At 54.0% G+C, this 21,156-nt stretch overlaps 1 protein-coding gene across 2 annotated transcripts in view; it reads right to left on the reverse strand.

Moving 5' to 3' along the window:
• Window positions 1–21,156, reverse strand: part of CSPG4 (chondroitin sulfate proteoglycan 4) — a 51,731-nt gene that overhangs the window by 24,679 nt on the left and 5,896 nt on the right. Inside the window, exons 2-4 of one of the 2 annotated variants that reach the window (XM_045848544.1) lie at window positions 8,408–8,598; window positions 7,069–7,232; window positions 1,040–4,576 (exon numbers count right to left, since the gene is read on the reverse strand). In XM_045848544.1, the coding sequence (XP_045704500.1) occupies window positions 1,040–4,525 (3,486 nt within the window). In that variant the 5' untranslated portion in view covers window positions 4,526–4,576; window positions 7,069–7,232; window positions 8,408–8,598. The remainder of the gene's footprint in view (window positions 1–1,039; window positions 4,577–7,068; window positions 7,233–8,407; window positions 8,599–21,156) is intronic. The other variant, XM_045848543.1, reaches the window with a different exon arrangement.

The following is a 21,156-nucleotide window of genomic DNA, read 5'->3' on the forward strand; positions in this document are numbered from 1 at the left end:
CACTCCCTGAGATGTACACAATCACACATCCTCAGGTTCAGTGACACAAACATATAATCTCATCAAGCACTGACATCTGAACAGGGACACAAGGTCATCCCACACAGGCACACACACACAAGTTGTCCCACCCCCACTATTGCCACTTCTCACCACCAGACAGCACACTGTTCTCTTTAAAGACACAAGACTCTAAGACACTATAGGCTCTGTGGAGCTTGCAGACTCAGTCCAGACCAAGGGCTGCTGGGTGCTCCCTCATCTGTTCATCACCCCCAAATTAACATTCCTGATTCTGTGCCTTTGCCTGGACCATTTCTTCTGCCTGTACTACAGTTCTCCCCATTTCCTGTTATTGAAACCCAAGAAGACTCTTCTAAACCTGGTTCAATTGTTGCTTCCTACAGGACAAAGACAGCCTGATGCCAGACATGTTTCTGCCCGAAAGTCCAGACAGCCAGAACCGCAAGGGGCTCAGAAATGAGCAGTACAAGAGCATAAGACCCAGAGAGGGCAAAAGACTGGCCTGAGGTCACACAGCAAGTTCGTGGGCCTGCTGGGAGGCGTACAGTTGCTCCATGAGGCTACTGGGGGTCAGCAGCCCTCTCCAGACCATGGGTCCTGGCCTGAGGTCTGGGAAAAGAACTGAGGTGATGGGAGCCTAGTGGGCAGCTAAGGCTGTCTCCAAGGCCTAGAGTCCTCAGAGTTGTTCCCATGAAAACTCTTCAGAGAAATTGTTGTTAGTAGAATACAGATTCTGAGGCTCAATTTCAGAGGTTTCAGGGTCTGGGTGGGGCCCAGGAATCTGAACGGCTAGTTGCAGCATGTACACATAGGCACATGTTACGTGGAACACACACAATGCACACACATAGGCAGCTGTATGTACAACAGATCCCCCAGAAACCCTTGAGAACACAACACACAGATGCAAGGTATGCATACACACCCAACTCAGAAACCACCGCAGGTACACCTGAAACATCTAAGCACACACAGCATGAAGGCCCATATTCCTGCCCACCACCCAGCCCTCTACCTCCAGGTGGTCCCTTCTGATCTCAGCCGCCTCCCCCTGGAAGACGTAGACTTTCTTGTGCTGAACCAGGTGCAGTGGAGCCAGTTTCCCTTCTAGGGCAATGGTCACATGCAGGGTTGCATCTGTGTGCACAGGCCCTGCATCCACAGAGAAGGCCAGGGTGTCATGGGGGCTGAGGCTGCCATTGTGGCTGTAGACGATGACCCCATCCAATAAGTCCTGATGAAAGAAGGCTGTGGCTGGCTGGCCTGCTCGGAGCAGCTGCCCCCAGTGTGGGCCAGCTGTGACATGATAGTGGACCTCATCCCCACTGCGGATGTCTAGGTTGGTGTCCAGATGGAGTACAGCTGTGTTGATGGTGCCCTGCCCTCCTTGAGGGACCACAAGGTTAGAGCCATTGACCACGTGGAGGTAGGGATCCGAGGCTTGCACTTCAAGCAGTGCAGTGGCCTGGTGCTGCCCATCAGATACCTGCAGCTGGATCCAGCCACGGTCAGCCCCTGAGTGCACAAATAGTACTTGCCTCTTCCTGAGGTCCTCCTGGGTGAAGCGGTAGATGGGCCGAGTGGGCTCATCCACAGCCACAATATTGCCAAAGAGGAGGTCCTTGCGGGTAAGCACCAGCTGGGCATCAGTAAAGCCGGAGTCAGCATCGCTGAAAGCCACGTCTTCTGTAGTGAGTAGCCGCCGCCCACCCCGGGCTACATGGAAGATGTGGCTGATGGTCTGCACAGGGGCGTGGTCGTTCACTGGCTGGATGGCCACTCGGAAGACACCACGTACCTCTTCCCAGGCCATGCCACCACTGCCCTCACCCTGGCGGGTAGCCACAAATGGGATATCATCTTCCGTGGTCTCGGAGTCATCATGCTGGTACACCAGCCGGCCATGCAGGAGGTCTTCATTGGTAAATGATGTCACTGTGGTGGTCTTATCTTGTGCCCCCTGCCATGCCAACCTCCCATGGCGGGGCTGCTCCATGACCTCATAGAGATAGCTGTCACTGTTAAGACTCTTGACAAAGAGGTGGTCAGCAGAGAGGACGGCCTCACCACCTTCAGGCACTGACAGGAGAACATTGGTGAGTACGGGAGCATCTGGGTCACCGCCAATATAGATGGGGAAGGCATAGAGTGGGGAGAAGTGTGGTGGAGCTGTGACACGGAAATGGAAGACATCCTCAACCACCTCTGAGGCACGTGCTGTGGCCCCATAGGTCACCCGACCAGCCTTCAAGTCATCCTGGGTGAAGCTCTGACCTTCTGACAGCCGTGTGCCCTGGAGCCGCAGATTTCCCTTCCTGGGGGCCTGAACCACCTTATAGTGGAAAGTGGTGGGGCTTGGCCCGGCCTCCTCCAGGGTGGCCCCCAGGTGGGCTGTGGTAAGGGTTTCTTGCCGGGTGTTCTGAGTGTGTAGTGGCTCCAACCGCAGCATCCACACAGTGGCTCTCTGGACTGTCACTGGGAAGGACAGATTGCTTAGAATCTCCTGGCCCACCTGCACCTCCAAGGCCAGCTTCTCCACTGTGTCCTCCGTGCGGTGCTGTGGGTCAGTGCTTAGGTACCTCATTCGGCCCTGCTCCACGTCCCTCTGGTGGAAGGCCTGTGTGGCCCGCCATTCTGTGCCTTCTGTCCCTCCTGCCCCCTGCTTCTGCAGCTCCCCAAACTGCAGGGCCCCGGTGACTCGGAATAGCACGCTCACATCCTGCCCTACAGCATTTGTCTCCACTGACAGGTTGGCGGGCGAGACCAGTGCAGCTGAGCCCTGGGCCAGGTGCAGCCCCGTGTTGTGGCGGATTTGAATGGTTGGCCGGACAGCTACCACCTTCAGTGTGGCCAGGGGGCTGGCCTGCAGCCCATCACTGACCCGGAATATCAGGTCCTGGGCAGGCCCACCACGGTGGACATAGACAAGACTGCCCGCTTCTAGCTCCCGGCAGGAAAACTCTGTTGCTGGCTCCCCGGGCTGGTCTCGGCGTTCCACAGGGCTGCTAGCCAGGGCACTGAGGAGCTGGAAGGTAAGGCCCTCACAGGTGGAGTCTGGGTCATAGGCCTGGAAAACCTCAGGCCCCAGGGGCTTCTGTGTGTGTTCCAGGATCACCATAAGGCTGCCATGCGGGAAGATGATGTGCGGTGGGTCATTGACAGGGTTTATCTGGATGGGCAGAATGTAAGTTTGGCCCCTCCGGAGGCAGGAGGGCACAGGTCCCCAAGCCGTCACAGACACCTCCAGCACCAGCTGGTCTGAGGTGTCCTCAGAGCCACTGTGGATGTAGCGGGCCTTGCGGTTCACCACATCCAGGAGGGTGAACATTTGCCGAGCCTGCGCACCTGGAATGTCCAGCTCTAGCTTGCCGTGACGTGGCCCACGGCTCACACTGAATAGCACCTGGGATTTGCGCAGCTCGGCCTCCCTCAGGTCCAGGGTGGGTTGCACGTGCCGCCACTCGAGCCAGGCTGTGCCACCCTCAGCCACCACCAGGGGGCTGATGGTCAGCAGTTGGGTGAAGTTGGCAAAGATAGGAGGCAGTCCAGGTTCAGGCACGCAGGGCTCAGGCAGTTTCATGGCTGGCCAAACCTCGGGTACCAGGGTGGAGAAAACTTCGTAGGGGCCATAAGCATCCTCCTCATATTCGTCTTCCTCAGGCTTGCAGCCGGCCATCATGTTACGAGTCAGCAAGGCTTCCCGGAGCCCTTGCCTCTGGCCATTGATGCTGAGGTCCTCCATGCAGCCCAGTAGGGAGACACTGACAGCCCCTGGTGCCAGGCCTAGGCGGTGTTCCTGGAGATGGCGAGCCGCCTCTGCATCTAGCCCCCCGAGGAGGAGACTGCCTCGAGGCTCCAGGTTGCTGAGGACCCCACGGTTGGAAGTACGTGTTGGGTACTGGTCCACAGAGATCTCCAGCTGGTGAGCATCTATGTGGACACTGACCTCATGGGGCTGCCCATCAGCCACAGGCACACTGTTGTGGAGCAACACAGTGCCCTGGCCTTTCTCCACCACAGCCCGCAAATGGCCCTCAAATATATCCAAGTAGATGAAATTCCCACGCTGACCCCCTGCCTGGAAGGCCAGGGGTGCCTGCTGACTTCTCGTGGTGAGTATAAACTCCAGGATGCCCTCAACCTGAGTGCTCCAAGCAGGGAAGGCAGCCAGTGAGTGGGGCCCAGAGAAGCCCAGAGCCACATCATCACCAGCAGAAAACTCTTCAGCACAGCCCTCATGCACATCTGGGGTCAGTGGCTGTAGGAGGCTGTGGCCATTGAGGGTAGCTACATGGAGGCAACCCCTCAGGGGTCGGCCAGTTCCCCTGAGATAGGGCAGGCCCAGGCCTCCAGTGCCTCCCACGAAGAGCCCATATGGGACCTCCAGAGGGCCCCCCCGGACTGGGGCTGAAGTGTTGAAGAGCCCATCTACTGACAACCAGGCCCAGCCGTCGGACACCTTCAGCCCCACTGTGTGGGGGGCAGAGTCACTCAGCAGCATCTCTGACGGCGTCTGTAGCCTCAGCTCTTCCTGGCCTAGCACAAGTCTGACCTGAGGAGAGACAGGGATTGGGGAAGACAGCACTATGAATCTATCACTTCTGTTGGAAAAGCAAAGTTGGTCCCCAGGAATGCTTGGGGTCTGCAGAGGAGGGCCTAGGACAAGGGCTGCTCATGCCACCCCTCTCTCCTTACTCACTCCATAAACACTCACCAGAGTAATCCCTGGGAGGCCTGGACAGGCTCTGGACCCTAATATGAGTCAGACATAGTCCCTGTCCACGAATAACTGACATCTAGAAGATGCTGTCCTAGACATTCAACCTGGATTTTTTATTCTTTCTCTCTTTCATTTTTTGAAAAGGATTTTATTATTATTATTTTTTTTAGAGAGAGAGGGGAAGGGAGGGAGAAAGAAAGGGAGAGAAGTACTGATGTGTCAGAGAAACATCAATCCATTGCTCCTCGCATGCCCCCAACTGGGGGCCTGGCTCACAAACCAGGCATGTGCCTCAACCAGGAATCAAACAGGCAAGCTTTTGGTTTGCAGGCTGGTGCTAAACCCACTGAGCCACACCAACTTGGGCTATTTTTCCCTCTTTTTCTGGGTGAGAGATGCCAGAAAAATTACCTTAGTATACACAAGATTGTATCATGGGCACCTAGAAACTCTCTGCTGAGGGCCCTGAGTGGGGCAAAGATGGGGCGGGCGCAGGGAAGGCAGTCACAGAGGCAGCCAGGCTCACTGTTCAGGGATGCGGAGTCCAGTCAGAGGCTCTGCATCGTAGAGGTTTAGTAAGAAAAGCTCCCCGACCTAAAGTGAGGGGAGATCTTTGGGGAGAGAAGAGGAACACGGTTCTGTGTACAGGACATGGACACCAGAGCCGACTTTGGTGAAGTGCTGCCCCCAGCCAGATGGTAGGACGGTTGGTGGCAGAGTAGGGGAACTGAAATAGCAGAGCATTAAGGACTGAGACCTTGGGAGTCCAAGTATGGAGCCCCTCAGTAGGGGTGTGGCCTCACTGATTCTGACAGAGAGGAAGGTTATAAGCACTAGGCTGTACCAGGCCATGTTCAACAGTGACACCTTATGGCAGTGAGAAGCCATGGCAGCAGCAGATGGACTGGTGGATGACTAGGCCACAGTGGGGTGTGGACACAGATGGCTCTCACTTGGACTAAGACCTTGGGTTCTCAAACCCTTCATGGTTAGGGGGGAGCCTCAAGAGAGTGCCAGATAATCCTTGCAATATAGCCTGTGGTGACTTGAAGGATGAAATGGAAAGATGAGAAAGTTGTGGCATGACTGGTGTTATACAGAGCCTAGGTTAGCATGGGGGGTGGGGTGGGGTGGGGCGGGTGGGATGTTCACACTGAGACTTGAAAGAGAGGCTAGAGTTGGGCAGGTGCATGGAGTGGGTGAGACAGGAACCAGGCAGAGGGAGTGGAGTGAGGAAAGGCCTGGCAGCAAGAGACCATAGACAACCAGGGAACTGAAAGCCATTAGTGCTATCAGCACCCAAAGGGCCAGCTACAGTTGTGGTGGATACTGGCCAGCAGTATCCATCCCTGCTGCGGATGCTCGTTGAAACACGAGAAAAACATACACAGGGACAACCGAGTCCTGTGGGGGATTGGGATGAAATGGCTACTTTCTCTAGTGGAGAGTGTCCCGTTTTCTTGCCCAGGCAAGTTTTTATTAAGAATACAGACACAGTTTGTGGATTAACAGTCTGGCAGGGAAGATAAAAAGGAATAGGTAATTTTCAAAGGGTCTGACAGAACTCCTGTTGGGATTCTGGGCAGAGTTTGGGGTTTTATCACTACAGGACCTAAAAGGCTAGTCTTGTTTCCTGCCCGTGCCTTCATATTCTAATTCAAGAGCATCCTCCAGCAAGCAGATCTCACAGGATTTTGCATATTCTATGTCCCAGGCCTGATTACCCCAGGGGTCCGCTGACTCTGGTCTGGGCTGCACCGCCCCTGTTATTTCTGCAGGCCTGAGTTGGCCAGAGGAGACAAAGGCAGCCAGGAGACTTGAAATTCTCGCAACTAAGAACAAGGACTCAGGCTGTGACAAAGCCAAGGGGGCAGGGATTGATGTCGATCACCCCTTCATTTCCACAGCCCCAAGTCTCTTCCCTGAGGCCTCTTCATGATCATGCCTGTCTAGGTTATTCCCCCCGTGGGAAATCTTACCCGTCATTGGCTAACTGATCAAGCATAGGAGGCCAGGCACAGAACAGGCAGAGTTCATGCCAGGGAAATAAGTTTTGTCTCCTTAGTGGCTCCTGGTTCGGAGGTCTCTCACTCAGCCTAAGTCACCGGGGTTACAGCTTCCTGAGACCAGGCAGGGTGGGCCCCAACATACAGTTGTGGTGAGAAGTGAGGCTGGAGAGCAGGAGGGACTCACAGCTTCTGGAATACTGTTGTCCATCTCACAGTGGAGAACTTGAGACCCCAAGGTGGGAACTACTTGCACAAGGTCACACAGCTGGTTACAGGCCATTGAAAGCTGGAGTCCAGCAGGGAACTGTCACTGACCTGCAGGTGTCCAGAGTAGAGCTGCAGGAGGAGGTGGTTGGCTGGGCCTGCTGCCAGAAGAAGTAGGGCTTCAGGCTGGGATGTGGAGAACTGCAGCTGTAGGTCTATGTTGGTCAGAACTGTGGCCACAAACACCTCCAGGTGGTTCTCACCGAAGAAGGAGGCTGTGTGGGAGCAGGAGTCTTGGTTAAGTCTCAGGCCCTTGCCTGGAGAAGGGGAGGTACTACAGAGTTGATAGGTGGGCTTTAGGGAAGGGTTTTATGCTGGTACACCCTCATGGTTTTTCCATGTGGCTGTAAGGTGCCCAGCCTAGATCTTATCTCTGAAGAAGGCCAGACCCAGCAATTCCAAGCAACTTGGGTCTCCTCTTCAGAGATTTCTGGGGCTAGGGGCCTCTGCCAACAATGGCTCTCCTCCCCTGGACTCCAGCAGAATCTCCATCCTGGGTCTGGCTCCTCCCTGGCCCAATGGGAACCATCACTGGCATGATCACCTGCCTGGTGTTCACAGATCCCAGGACTGGAGTTCCAGAAGAACCCAACTGACCCCAGCTCAGATTCCTTCTCCTAAGTGCCCTTATACTTTGGCCATGCTTTCCATGCTCTGTCCTACCTCTGTAGGTGGGCTGGGGCCATTGCTGAGGCCTGGTGGTGGTGTTGTCAGGCAGCCCACCCATCTTTGCTTCTCTCTTGGGCCATGCTCCCAGCTGCCTTTGGGGGGTGGCAGAGGCAGCTTGTTGGCCTGAGTTCAGTGAAGAACAAATGTTCTAAAGCCAGATGGAGGCCACATGCAGTGCTGGACCCCAAATGGGCCAAAACTTCCTACATCACTCCATGTTGCATCCTGCTATAGAGCTATTAATGGTCCCTGATGAGCAGTCAGATCCGGTCCCATTGTTTCCACCATGGCTAAGGAGCCAGGAATGACAACAGCTGGGTTCTCCAAGCCTGGGTCTGATATTAAAGTCAAGGCCTAGGAGATGCTAAAGGTCTGCTGGGCAGGCTAGTGGGCCTCCCAAGGCAGAAAGCTCACTGTGCAGCGTCCTTTTTGTCTCATACTGGGACGCTTCCGTTTTTTAAGTTGACACCTCCTTCCAGGCCTTTTCCCAAAGTTAACCTCCCTCGACCTCCAACCAGCTGCCACAATTTCTGGTCTATTCCTTTGTGGAGATTAGGGCCAAATATAACTTTGAGTCTGTCCCGCAGATGTCCAGGGCTGGGAAGGGCAGACAGGAATGGGTTAAAGAGATGATTCATCTCCACTGGGCTTCCCTTAAACCATGTGTGAGTGAATAAAGGCTGATGGCTTTTATAGGGGTGATCTGGCACCAGCTACATACCTGCTCATCCTGGGCCAACCTGTGTCAGTTGACATGTGCCTGAGGAAGTAGCCACTGGAGGAGTCTGAGGCTTGCACGCCCTAAGGCAGCCAGCACCACCTGAGGGGCTCTTCCCTGGGCTGGGTCCAAATGCCCTCTAATCATCTCCATTGCCAGCACTTGTTGGAAACATCAGAGCCTTAGTTTGGAAGCTAAAAGAGTCAAATAAGAACTGAAAAACCATCTGGCCCTCATGGTCCAGCAGGCCCGGTAGACCTCAGTGTTGGTGAGGGACATGCCAGGGGACTGGCAGGTGCTGGGCACCTATGGGGTGACTTATCTGCAAGGACATTGATTCCTTTTTTTAAAAAATTATTTATTGATTTTAGAGAGAAAGGGGGGGGAGAGAGGGAGGGAGAGAGAGAGAGAGAGAGAGAGAGAGAGAGAGAGGGAGAGAGGTTGTTGTTCCTCTTATTTATGCATTCGTTGGTTGATTCCTGTATGTGTCCTGACCAGGTATTTATTGAACCTGCAACCTTTGTGTATCAGGATGATGCTCTAACCGAGCTACCCAGCTAAGCAGACCACTGATTCTTTAGAATAAAATGCAGCACGCTATACTGAGGGCAGCCACAGCTACAGAGCAGAGGGTGGGGCATGTGGTCCCTGCAGAACAGAGTCACCAACATGGTGGGCCAGAGATCACAGCAGCTGGCAAGAGGTGATCGTAAATTTTTAGAGATTTTTGTGAGCCAGGTGATGTTGCCCAGTGAGAATGTTTATACCAGGGAAAGAGGCCAATGTGACAAGTTAGGGCTCCCTGTCTCCCAGAGAGGCTGTTGCTAAACATTTACTTGCCTGCCACCCATAAGGAGTGAGTCCTGCATGGGAGTTGAGCCCACATACCCATCCATGCTTCCTTTTGCTAAAGGTGGATATAAACCTTCTGAGCATGGCCAAGTTCAGGGCTCTGGACCAGGCAGGAACTAAAGTAGTTGGCTGGCTCTAACCACTGAGCAACTTGCCTCCAGTGCCCTCAGAGCAGACCAGTTTGGCCTGGTTTTCCAGGCCTAAGTGGGAGGGCAGCAGGAAGTAGAGGTACTTTCCAGAAGGCTAGAGTCTGAATGGGCTCATTGAGGGGCTGGGCCCTGCTGTTTCCAGTGAGACCAGGCGGGGAAGGACTCATACAAGCAGCCTTGTGCTATGCTGGGAGTGCATAGGTCAGGCAGCCCCTCCACCCTGCCGCAACAGAGGTTTCTGAGGCCTTGCTGGCCAGGGTTTTGGAAACTCTGACAGTGCCCCCTACACCCCCACCACCCCTACTTCCTGGCCTCCTTCTGTTTCTCTTACTGTCTCTGATGGGCTGCAATTGCAAGAACCTAGACTCTGTCCTGGAGGGAGGGCAGTGGGAAAGGGACTTTGAATGGATAGGGGGTGCAGGATAAAGAAGTAATGAGCTAGCCCTGGCCAGTGTGGTTTAGTTGGTTGGAGAGCTATTCCATAAACTGAAAGGTGGAAGGTTCGATTTCTGGTCAGGGCACATGCCTAGGTTGTGGGTTCTATTCACCATTAGGACCAATCAGTTTCTCACATTGATCTCTTTCTCTCTCTCCCCCCTTTCCTCTCTCTCTAAAATCAGTTATTGTGTACACAAATGAGGATGAAAAAAAAGAAGTAATGAACTAGAGGTCAATCCCCAAGGGCTTCCTCGGGGGTGTAGAGGAGCAGAGAGGGAGGAGAATGGATAGCAAGGACAGTGGGAGCCTGCCAGAAATATAGAGGGTCTGGAAAGTTGAAGACAGAGGAATAGAGGGAAAGGGAACATGCATAAGCCAAGCTTAGTGGCCTGATGGGGTGTTGGGTGGTGGGGGAAGAGAGGAGGCATCAGCACTGCCTGGAGATCTTCCCTGGACTTCATCAAAACACCAGCTCAGGCCTGCAGCAGCTGGAGAAGGGCTGCGTGCTGGTCTCCAGTTCACCATTTTGTGAAATGAGTACTCCTTCCCACTCCTCCCTCCTTCTGTCTGGGGATTACTAATGGAGGTCCCTCCCCCATCTGCATATGGGTATGCAGAGAGTTCATGTTGTGGGCTGCCTGGGCAGTGCCAGTCCTTCTGAATAGGGGGAGCAGGATGGCCACAGGGTCTGGAGATAAGTGAAGGCATGGGAAGAGCCCCCTGGGTATGGGTTTCTCTGCCTGGAAAAAGACATATAGGTGAGTGTCCAGGGCTACAGAGATGTGTATTTGCACGTGTGTGCAAGTGTGTGGGTGGCTGCTGGGTGTGTTTAGGATTTATGTAAGGCTGTGTGTTTGTGCATGTGTGCGTGTGTGGGCTGGGAGCTGCCAGGACAGAGCGGCGATTATGCCCAGGCCTGTCTTGCCCCTTGGTGCCTACCCACCATGACTTGGCTGCGCCAGCTCCATGAAAGGAGCTCTGTGTTCCTGGAGGGTTCCTGCCCCTCCTGCTCAGCGCCCATCCATCCGAGACATTTACTGAAGGTGGAAAAGACCCATAACATCCCACCCTTCCTGCCCACGAACAGGGCACTGCTGTCTGGGCCCAGGGTTGGGTGGCTCTATCCCTGTTCCCAAGACAAGGGCTGGGAACACAGAAAGAGCCTGTGTCCTTCCCTACCAACCCCCTTCTCACATGGGCCCTTAGCAAGTCAGCCTCCCTCTTGCAGAGCATGGTTACATGGGTATCTTCTGGCTCCTTAGGGGGCACTCCTAGGATGTTTATGAATGGGAACCTGGTCCCTGCTCCTGGGGGACCACAAACACGAGGCTTACTTTCATCATAATGCCCAACTGTCTGCCTGTCAACAGGTTCTTGGGACAAGGGGCAGAGTATGTACCTATCAGGCGGTCCCTACCCCAGGCTAGCTAGGGGCAGGTCTCACACATGGGTGCCTTTCTTGTGTGGGGACTGCTGCAGGCCCTGCTTCTTCTGAGTTCTCAGAACCCCTAGGGCTAGCCAGACTGTCTCCATGGCTCTGTCCCATCTGTCTTTGTCTCTGTCTTGGCCTCTCAGTCACCCTGTTGCCTGTCTCTTCCTCTGCTTTTCTTCATCTCCTCCTGTCTTTGTCTTTGCCTCCCTTCTTCCCTCTGCCTCATCCTAGCTGTAGATGGGAGCATCACTCTTGTTCCAGAACAGTCTAGGGAGCCTGGCTTGGGCCTCTTGCCTCCTCATCCCTGGTTCTCCACTTCCCGGGGGATCAATTCCACACTGTCAGCCCTGCATCCCCACTTCCTGCTTAATGAGTTCCACACTATCAGGGTTCTCTGCAGCTCTGCCTACAGTGGGGGACTTGGCTCCCACTTCTTCGAAAACCTGCAGTCCTGGCCCTGCCACCTGTCTGGGAACCCCCACCCCAGCTCACCCCTCCCTGGCAATCAATCCCGGTGTGCCAGCTCCAACTGCATTCCTGGTGGCCTGGAGGCAGCCAGCAGCCCTGCAGCCAGCATGAGTCATGGGCAACAGCAGCATTCCTTGGTGTCTGCTGCTGCCTGACTTTATAAGGGAGAGTTTGGAGCCCAGAGCTACTGGGCAGGGTGGCATGTGGGGATTGCCTGGGCCCACAGTCAGGGTGGTTGGTGGGAGACCTGGACACGTGTCTGTTGAAGAGGGACACATTAGTGCCAAGATGGAGCAGAAACTGCGAGATGGGAGGGAAGAGAGGGTGGAACAATGTAAATTCATTCATTCATTCACAAATACAATACTGGAGTGATGGGGATAGAGAAGGAGAACAGACCTGGGAAAAGACAGCCTGGGAAAGATATTAAAACTGAGAATGGAAAATTAAGACCCTCCACAAAGACTGAACCTAGGGGTCCAGACTGAGGCCTGAGGGAGATGGAGGAGGAAAAACCTGTGAGAGACAGAAAAGGCCGGATGTGGGCAGTGCGCCTGCTACTGTGGACAGGGTCGAGGAGGGTGAGGAGAGGCACCACCGGCCAGTGGGGAGGGAGGGGCTCCTGCTCTAGGTGAAGGTGGACTCTTGCACCATAGCTTTTGTCACCGGTGGTGACAAATCCTGATTCCAGACTCAGAGCAGGAAGGGGTGAGACTGGGAGAGTCCCACTGACTGGGAGTCTGAGGGGCTGAGGGGTGGGGTGTTCTGGGAGGGCCAAGACAAGGATGAAGGATTCTTTGTTTTCCCTCGCAGATGTGTGTGTGAGTGGCCCTGTGTGAGAGCAGGGATGGGCCAGGTGCCCTTCCCCTGCAGCTGGGCCCTCCCTATGGTCACCAGGCTCTCTGGACCTCATGCCAGATCCCCAGTGCTCTGTTCCCCAAGCCAGGGAACCTCTGAGGAAGCAGAAGTAGGGTGAAAATTCCCTCTGATTTACAACTTGGTGGGGCTGGCTCTCCCTATGCTGTCCCCTCTGATTGCAGAGCTGGGAGAGCAAACATACTGGAATGAGGACTCAGTTCCTCAGGGCAGTGCAGACCCTGCACTGCACAGCAGGTAATGGTAGATTTGAGTGTAGGACAAGGGAGGATTTGGTGCTCTGAATACTGGACCATGGCCCTTCCTGGCCATCCACATCTATCTGGACTCCTGGGCAAGGGAGAAGCTGTCACTGTGTCTATTCAAGTGTCAGCCCTTCCCTCAGCATGTCCTACAGCCCCTCACCCCCAAGGTTCAAAGGTTGGCCCTCCCAAACTTACACTTTCCCCCATGCCTGTTGCCTTCAAAGGTAACAAGGGGCAAAGTTACAAAGGCAGACTTCGTGTCAGACCAAAGGTACAACGTAACCTGCCTGCAGTGGTGACATCGGGGTTGCAAGAGCCAAGTTGAAGAAGACTCACCCCCTGCCAGGGCTGGCTGCCTGCAGATCCTCAGTGCTCACTACCTACATCCTGGTTTCCTGATTGAGTCCATAGTGCAGGGCATGCCAGCACCCACAAGGCATGGCCATAGGAACAACAGCAGATTAGTTCAGTGCCACGGGGAACTTAAAACAGCAGTTGTTCCTGTCCCTCTCAGGAGGCAAGAGCTTGCCCTAGTAGAGTGTGGCTCTACTAGGCTCCTGTGCTTGTGGGCAGACCACTGTCTCTACCTCTTGACACTATAGGACCTCAGCTGTGGTCAAAGTGGCCCTGTCTTTCCTCACTTGGAGAACTATTGAGCAACAAGACTCAATCTCAGGGTACTTGACCTTGTGTTTGATTGCAGGCCAAACACAAGGGCAGAGCAATGGCTTCCTGACCCTGGTCACTGATGTCAGCTACTGGTCCTCTAACCAAGTACCTGGAGGCCACCCATGCTTTGGGCATATACTGAGGAACATGTCCAATTTAGGGACCCCCTCTGGAAGGTGAGTGCCCCTGGAGAGGAAGCAGGGAACCAGTGGGATGGGATGCTGAGCTTGGTCCACAGATGCTGATGGGTCAGGGCTGGTGCCTTGGGCTCTCTGCCCTGTGTCTCTACCCTGGGACCACGTGAGGCACAGAGGACGTGAGAGAGGAAATGAAATGAGAGGTTTATCTGGAAGAAGCAGCCCAGTGTTCACACAGGCTGGAAGGCTGGAGCAGGAGGAAGCAGGGCCAGCAGTGGAGTGTGTGGAAGGCTGCTGTTCTCCAAGCTCCAGGCATGGAAGGGTGGAACTTTTGTGGCTTGGAGCAATTCAGAGAGGCTTTTCCTTGCCTTGTACTTTCCTCCTTATACAGAAGGAGTTCTAGGCCCTTGTTCACATCCTCTTTCCCCTGGCTTTCCTGACTCTGAAGGAAATATGGGTCCCTCATCTCAGTTGACCAGGCTAAGGTAGTGGTTCTGGAAAGAAGAGTGAGAGAGCTGGCCTGGCGTTGGGCCTGCCCAGCCTCCCACCCCCAGCAGGGTCCCTGTGAGATTGCTCCCATTTTATAGCTGTAGAAACTGAGGCAAGGAGGGCAGTTACTTGTGTGAGGGCCTAAAGAGCAGTGTGGAGTGTGATGCTGTGGGTCTCAGGGAGGGTATGGCACAGAGAAGGGGGTGTTGGTTGTTATGTGGAACTTGGAAGTGGAACATCTGCCTGGGTGTGAGAACTGGCCCCCTGCCTGGGGAAGACACACTTTTTCCCCTTCTGTCCTCAAGCCTCCTTCTTTCAGGGTTGAGGGGGTGGGGAGCAGGGTGGAGAGGGTGGGAGTGAGGCAGTGGGAAGTGTTGGCTTTCCATGAGTGGTTTGGCAGCTGGCCTTCCCAGCGGATAGGGTCTGGTTTGGGGCCTGGTGGATCAGGGAGGGACCTTCTCCAGGACTGGCTGAAGATGGCATGTTCCAAAAAACAGTGATAACTGAGCCAGGCCTGAAGAACGTTTCTCCCTGACCCACCAGCCCATTGAGATCTTAGAGGTCAGAGAAGAGGCTGGAGTGGCGGGAGGTTTGGGTTCCACCTGGGTTGCGAAGCCTGCTCCCAGGAGCCTGAGGGGCCATCCCCCCTCTGGCAGAATCCCTTCTGCTCTGCCCATCGATGAGAAACAGCTGAGGGCAGGCTGTTGGAGAGAGGGCTCAGGGCCTCCCTGAGCCTGGCAGACTGGGCTTGGAGACAGTGAGGGTGTGGGCTGGGATGGGGGGACAGTGGAAGCCATGACTGTTGGTTTGGACAGAGGTCTGGATCAATTTGACCTGGCTTGTGCTCAACAGGCTGTGTGTCTTAGAGAAGCCACCAGTATCTCTGCCTTACTTCTTCCATCTGAATATAGGAAAGGGAGGTAGGATGGCCCCACAGACAGAGGTCCCATGTCCAGAACACCTGGGGGAAACAGAGGACACAGCTCCCCTCACCCTACAACATACACGCACAATGCATGTGCGCATGTGCACACACACACGCACACTCAGAGCCACATGCTGCCATACTCTCTCTGGCTTCAGTTTTCCCATCTGTGGAAAGGGACCTAGGGTGGGAGACTGACACAAACACCTGGCCCCTGGCCAGCTCAGCCCACCCAGGCCAGTGGGAACTGGCTGGTGAAAAGATGTGGTCACTACAGTGGTTACAGCAGAGCTACCTCTGGCCTAAGGGACCACAGGTCTGGCCACATTGGAAGCTCTTAAGGACAGAGCCCAGAGCCTGTGTCCTGTGCCCAGGGCATCTGTCATCCAGGAGAACCATACACATGTGCTGATAGAGGAAGCATCAGTATCTAAGGAAATATGAGGACCAAATGGAGGTGGCATTTGGCCTATATAAATGATTTTCTATCGGCAGAGCTGATAGCAGACTGGAAAAGCAGAAGCTCCTGTACTGGTGGCAGGCTGGCTGGAAGGTGTGGCCTGGGAAGGTAGACCAGGTAACCTCAGTGTCCTTGCTAGTGGCCTCTGTGCTAACCAGTTGCCCCAGAGATCCCCAGACTGAGTTCCCCACCATAGGCCTGAATCCTCCTGGCACATGTTCCTGCCTAGCACCCCCACTAACTCTGTAGACCGCGCCCCCCCGAAGTCTGTCTACAACTCCGAGCCGTGCCCACCCTGCCACACTCCCTAGTTCATCTCTTTCCTGGCCTTAGGCACCACCCCTTTGCTATGGTCCCCATCTCTATCTCTGGCACCTGCCAATGCCCCCTAGACATTATAATACCAGGAACATCCCTAGGAGCCCTCAAACCCAAGCCCACCCATCTCAAGCCAGAGTCAGTGTCATCTCTCCCCAAACCTGCTCCCCATCCAGTGAAGGCCTCACCATCCACCTATTTCTGGGCAGGAATCCAAATGTTGTTTCAGACATTCTCCTTGTCCCTCCTCATGGTCTGCCCATCCTACCCTTAAATTCTCCTTCAAATTCTTGTCTCCCTCTTGCTCCTCTGTGCTATCCCACAAGGCCACCATCCCTTGCCTGGCTTAATAAGTTTTCCGCATTGTTTTGCTCATAGTAGCCACAGTTAACCTAAAATGGAAACTACTCCATCATCCTTCTCTTGCCTGGAAGCCTCCAATGGCTCCCCACGGCCTCACGATCAAGCCCCAGCCCTCTCGCACAGCACTGATGCCTGGTGCTGGGTGGCCTCGCTCCTGCTCCACAGGCTTTCCTGTGCACCTCCCTCAAACACCCCACCTACCACCCTCAGCAGACCTTGGGCTGTTTTCCATCTACACCTGTTAGGTCCCAGCTCCTGGCCTCTGCTCAGGGCCTTTTATCTGGCGAGCACTTCTTTCCTTTCTGCCTGTGAAATGGCCTCATGCTCCTTCAGAAAAGTTCTCCCCACCCTTCCCCACAGCCCAAAGCTCCTCTGCATTGGGAATGCAAAGGTACTCAGCTGTGGCTTGGGGATTTATGTCACTGTCACCTCTTTCCATTAACACTGTGAGTCTTGGGACAAGACTGGCTGCTTGGTGAAAGGAGATGGGAAGAGAAGAGGGAGGGCCCAGCAGAGCGGGAGGGGCAGCCACATTCGCTTGTGGATTGCTGGCAAGGGCTGCACCGGAGGGCTTGACCAGCTCCCCCCAACCTTGTCTCACCTGCAAGGCTTCTTTCTAGTTTTCTGCTGTGCGCAGGGGCAGGGGATTGGACAAAATGTCCCTACCCTGCCCAGTCAGGGAGTGCTTTTCTGGGCCTGTGGTGACACAGTCTGGTGCGTATTTTTAAAGAAAATAGAATCACAGCCCCTATTTATAGCTGGAGGCCATAGCCACAGACGGGAGATAGATGGAATCTGAGGCTGTGCAGGCTCCACGGGGGCTGGGGGTGGGGCCTCCCACGCCTTCCCTACCCCCCACCCCACCCATTCTCAGTGGCCAAGGAAGTGCCTTGTGGGATCTTGACATTCCCTGGGACAGGATGTAGCTGCAGCTGGGGACAGGGGAAGGAGGGGACTTGGGTGAGGAGGATGGAAAATTTCTCTCTGGATTGGTCCCTGGGGCCCAGAGTTCCTGTGGGAATGGGTGGAGGTGAGGTGTGTCATGTCTACTGGGAAAGCAAAGAAGGAGTTGAGGAGGTGCCCAGTGTAGAGGGAACACTTTGGACTGCCACCAGGACTGGGTAAGGGAGGAATAGAGCAAGGCCAGAGAGAGGGGGCTGACAGAGACAGAGAGAGAGACAGGATGGGGAAGAGGTCTGTAGTCCAGATGACCCTGTGTGTGGAAGGGGGATATACAGGGAGCAAGGGAAGGTTTGAAATGGGGCCTCTGACCCACAGAAAGTCCTCCTGGTGCTCTGGGCAGAGTGGTGAGAGTCTGAGTTGGATCCAGTGAGGAAGGGCAGGAATCAGGCATCTCCATGGCCTTCACCTCAGAAAGCCAGGCCACGCCCACACCTACCCCGCAGGGCCCAGTACCTAGAGGCCCTCTGTTCCTTGTAATCTCAGGGTGGGAGGCCCAAGCCTGTTTGGAGGCAAAGAAATTCTGTAGAAGCATAGCCAATGCAGTTGGGCTTTGTCACCAAGATCCCTGAATGACTGTCCTGGGTAGATGGGGCAGGGTAACACTGGGAGCACCCGGGGCAGATCTGGGCTCTGTATTGCTAGGGGGTGAGATCCTAGGCCTGGAGGGATGCAGGTATAGGCTCTAGTCTGAGCTCACACCTGCTGCCAGCCTCTATTCTGACCCCTTCCTAGGCTGGACCACTGGGGGGCTGTAGCTTGGGGCAAGTTTCAGGGAGCCAAAGCCACAACTGGTGACTCAGACAGTTAAAAAAAGAAGCATCTCCAAGCCATGACTCATCTGGCTCTGGAGGGGTTGGGTGGGTCTAGCTGGTACAAGGTGGGGTGGACTGGGTCTATTTTTGATAGGGTGGGGCTGGGGTCAGGGAGTGGAAGATGGGAACTGGGGATGGAGAAGAGCTACTACTCTCATTCTGGGAGAGCCCCAGGGCCCTGTGCCACAAAGGAAAGTAGTTTCCCAATGCCAGGGAGCTCTGGCGGGCTGGGCTGCCTCTCAGCCCCTTCCCAGGCCCATCACACATTGCTATGTGGCCCAGAACAAGCCTCTGGCTCTCTCTGGACAGAAGCAGAGTCCCCTGTTCTGTTCCTAAGAAGCTTGAGTTCAGAATTTTAGAGCTGACCTTGGAGAATGAAGATTCTACCTACAGGCCCAGAGAGGGACAGAAGTCTGCCCAATGCCACGCAGCAGTCCAGGTATCTTACATAAGAGCTACATAGCTGGCTCAGGTTCCTATATCTCCCCTGCCCCAGGGCTGTCAACAGTTAGAGGGACAGGCTCTCATCTGAGTACAGAAGTCCCTCCTTATTTGTGGTTTTGCTTTCTGTGGCTTTAGTTACCTGTGGTCAACCGTGATACAAAAATATTAAATGGAAATTCCAGAAATAATTCATAAGTTTTAAACTGTGCACGATTCTGAGTAGCATGAAAAGTCATCCCTTTGTCTAGCCTCTCCATGCTGTACACGTTCCCCACCTCTTAATCACTTAGCTGGCTCAATGATCAGATCGATTGTTGTGTTCGTCACCCTTACTTTACTTAATGGCCCCGAAGTGCAAGATTAGTGGTGCAGCCTGACTGCTGTGGCTCATTGGGTTGGGAGATTCCTGGTCAGACACATGCCTGGGTTGCAGGTTTGGTCCCCAGTTAGGACGCCTATGAAAGGCACTGACTGATGTTTTTCTCTCTCTCTTTCTCCCTCCCTTCCCTTCTCTCTAAAATAAAGAAATAAAATCTTAAAAAAAAGAAAAGGTATAAAGTGTTTCCTTTAAGTGAAAATGTGTGTATGTATAAGCATACTTTGGAAGTATTGAAGGTTTGAATCTATACCACCACAATGAAACAAATATTGCAAAAAAAAAATGAGGTATAGGAACTTTTTTGTTTCCCAATGCATATAAAGGTTATGTTTACACTCTATTATAGTCTACTAAGTGTGCAATAGCATTATGTCTAGAAAAAGTATATATACCTTAATTAAAAATATTTCATTGCTAAAAAATGCTACCCATGATATGAAAAATGACACCAATAGATTTGTTTGATGCTGGGTCTTCACAAAATTTCAATTTGTAAAACAAACCAACCACAATATCTGTGAAGCACAATAAAACTGGGTGTACCATTTAGGAAAGAATATAGTATATATAGGGTTTGATACTACCTGTGGTTTCAGGCATCCACTGGGTGTCTTGGAACATGTCCCCCAGGGAGAAGGAGGGACGACTGTACCTGCCCATAGAGGGGCTCAGCTGGGCTCCAGATGGGCAGCTGGAAGTACGTGGGCACCAGATGCCCAGAAATGGAGCCTCAGTCGGTGGCTGGCACCTGGATTGCATGAGCACACATCTGGGAAGCTAGCTGGGCTCTGCACAAAGGTCAGTTGAGAAGAGTCGACCCTATAGTGCTGAAGGCAGAGGACATTCACACATGGGGATCTTGAGCTGGGGGCCCAGACCCCGGCCAGACTCTTATCCTGATTGTCCCTCTAGCACCTGCTTGGGTTTCTCGTGTCCTGAGACTCACTTTCCCTTACCTCTACCAACTCTGATCTTGCACGTCCAGGGATTCATCACCAACACTCCAGTGGCTCCAAACAGCCCAGGGCAGAGAGGGTCCCTCACTCCTTCAGTCTGCATTTTGCTTCCCACTGTGTAGCCACTACTGCTTAATGAGTGGTAGTAACAGCCCCATGGCAACTCTGGCAGTTGAGCTACCTCATGGCCCTGGCCTTCTGCCCCTACCTACCTCCAGAACGGCTCCAAGGGTCAGGCAGGTGGGGACAACACAGATGGTTAGGCTCCCCATCATGTAGGAGGTTCTGGTGCCTGGTCCTCTATTTGTCCCCATTCATTCATCTTCTCTTGGGTCATGTCCAAGTGTCCTGGGGTCATTTGTTCAGCTCACATTGATTGTGTTGTGCCCCAGCTCAGGGATCTCCATCCAGGGACTGTCAGGGTTTGGGGTGGAGCTGGGAGGGCTGTTCTGCTTCTCCTCATAGTGGGAGGGGTGTGTGGGTCTCTGCCCGGTGGTCTGTCAGATGCATATCCCCCTCCTGATCCCCCTTTCTGAAGGGTCCTGGGAAGGCTATCAGTTGCTGGCTGACAGCTCCGTTAGAAGCCTACCTCCTCTTGTCTGTGTCACTTTGTCCTGCACAGACCTTCTCTCAGGGTCACCACATCCAATCCCCACCTCGGGCCTTTGTGAAAGATTCCTAAGCAGGAGCCCTCATCTTGTGAGGGCTTCCTGCATTCTGGAAGGAGATGGAAATAGAGTAATAGCAGTCTCAGGAGCAGTTACCTACTAAGCCTTTATTCAAGGCAAAGGGCTTTCATCCTTAACAAACAGAGGAGGGAGGAATTATTCGTCCATTTTAGAGAGGAGAAAACAGGCTTAGAAGGGCCGAGTCACTTGCCCAAGGTCATGCATCCAGTCATAGGACAGCAGTTAAACCATAGGCTCTCTAACACTGTTCTCCACCATTAGGTGCTTGGCCTCCTTCCTCCTCCAGCCCTGTGGAGGTTTCCAGAGCTGAGTACTCTCAGTGGGGGGAGGTGGGGCCTGAGTCAGAACTGAGGGTGGAAGAGGAGCTTACTTCTAGTTTCTCCGAGATGCCCAAAAAGGGTGATTCGTTCCTTCCCTGACCACGGTAGGAAGAGTGTTGTGTGTGTGCATGTGTGTGTCTGGGCCCAAGGCCTGCCTGGCTGGCCTTCAGCTGCAGGAGAGCTGGGCCGGTCTCAGTCACTGTGCATGAGGGAAGGGACAAGGAGGGGTTGGTGTCATGGGAATCAGCATCCTCGGCCCACTGATATTTATAGTTTTCCCTCCTGAAATATGGGGGTGGGGGTGGACGGGGCCGCGGTGTGTGTGTGTGGGGAAGTGTTGCTCTTAAATGGGAATGGAAGTGGGTCTC

The sequence above is a fragment of the Phyllostomus hastatus genome, unplaced genomic scaffold, assembly GCF_019186645.2.
Source record: "Phyllostomus hastatus isolate PE091 unplaced genomic scaffold, TTU_PhHast_1.1 phas_contig_62, whole genome shotgun sequence".
Taxonomy (NCBI): Eukaryota; Metazoa; Chordata; class Mammalia; order Chiroptera; family Phyllostomidae; genus Phyllostomus; species Phyllostomus hastatus.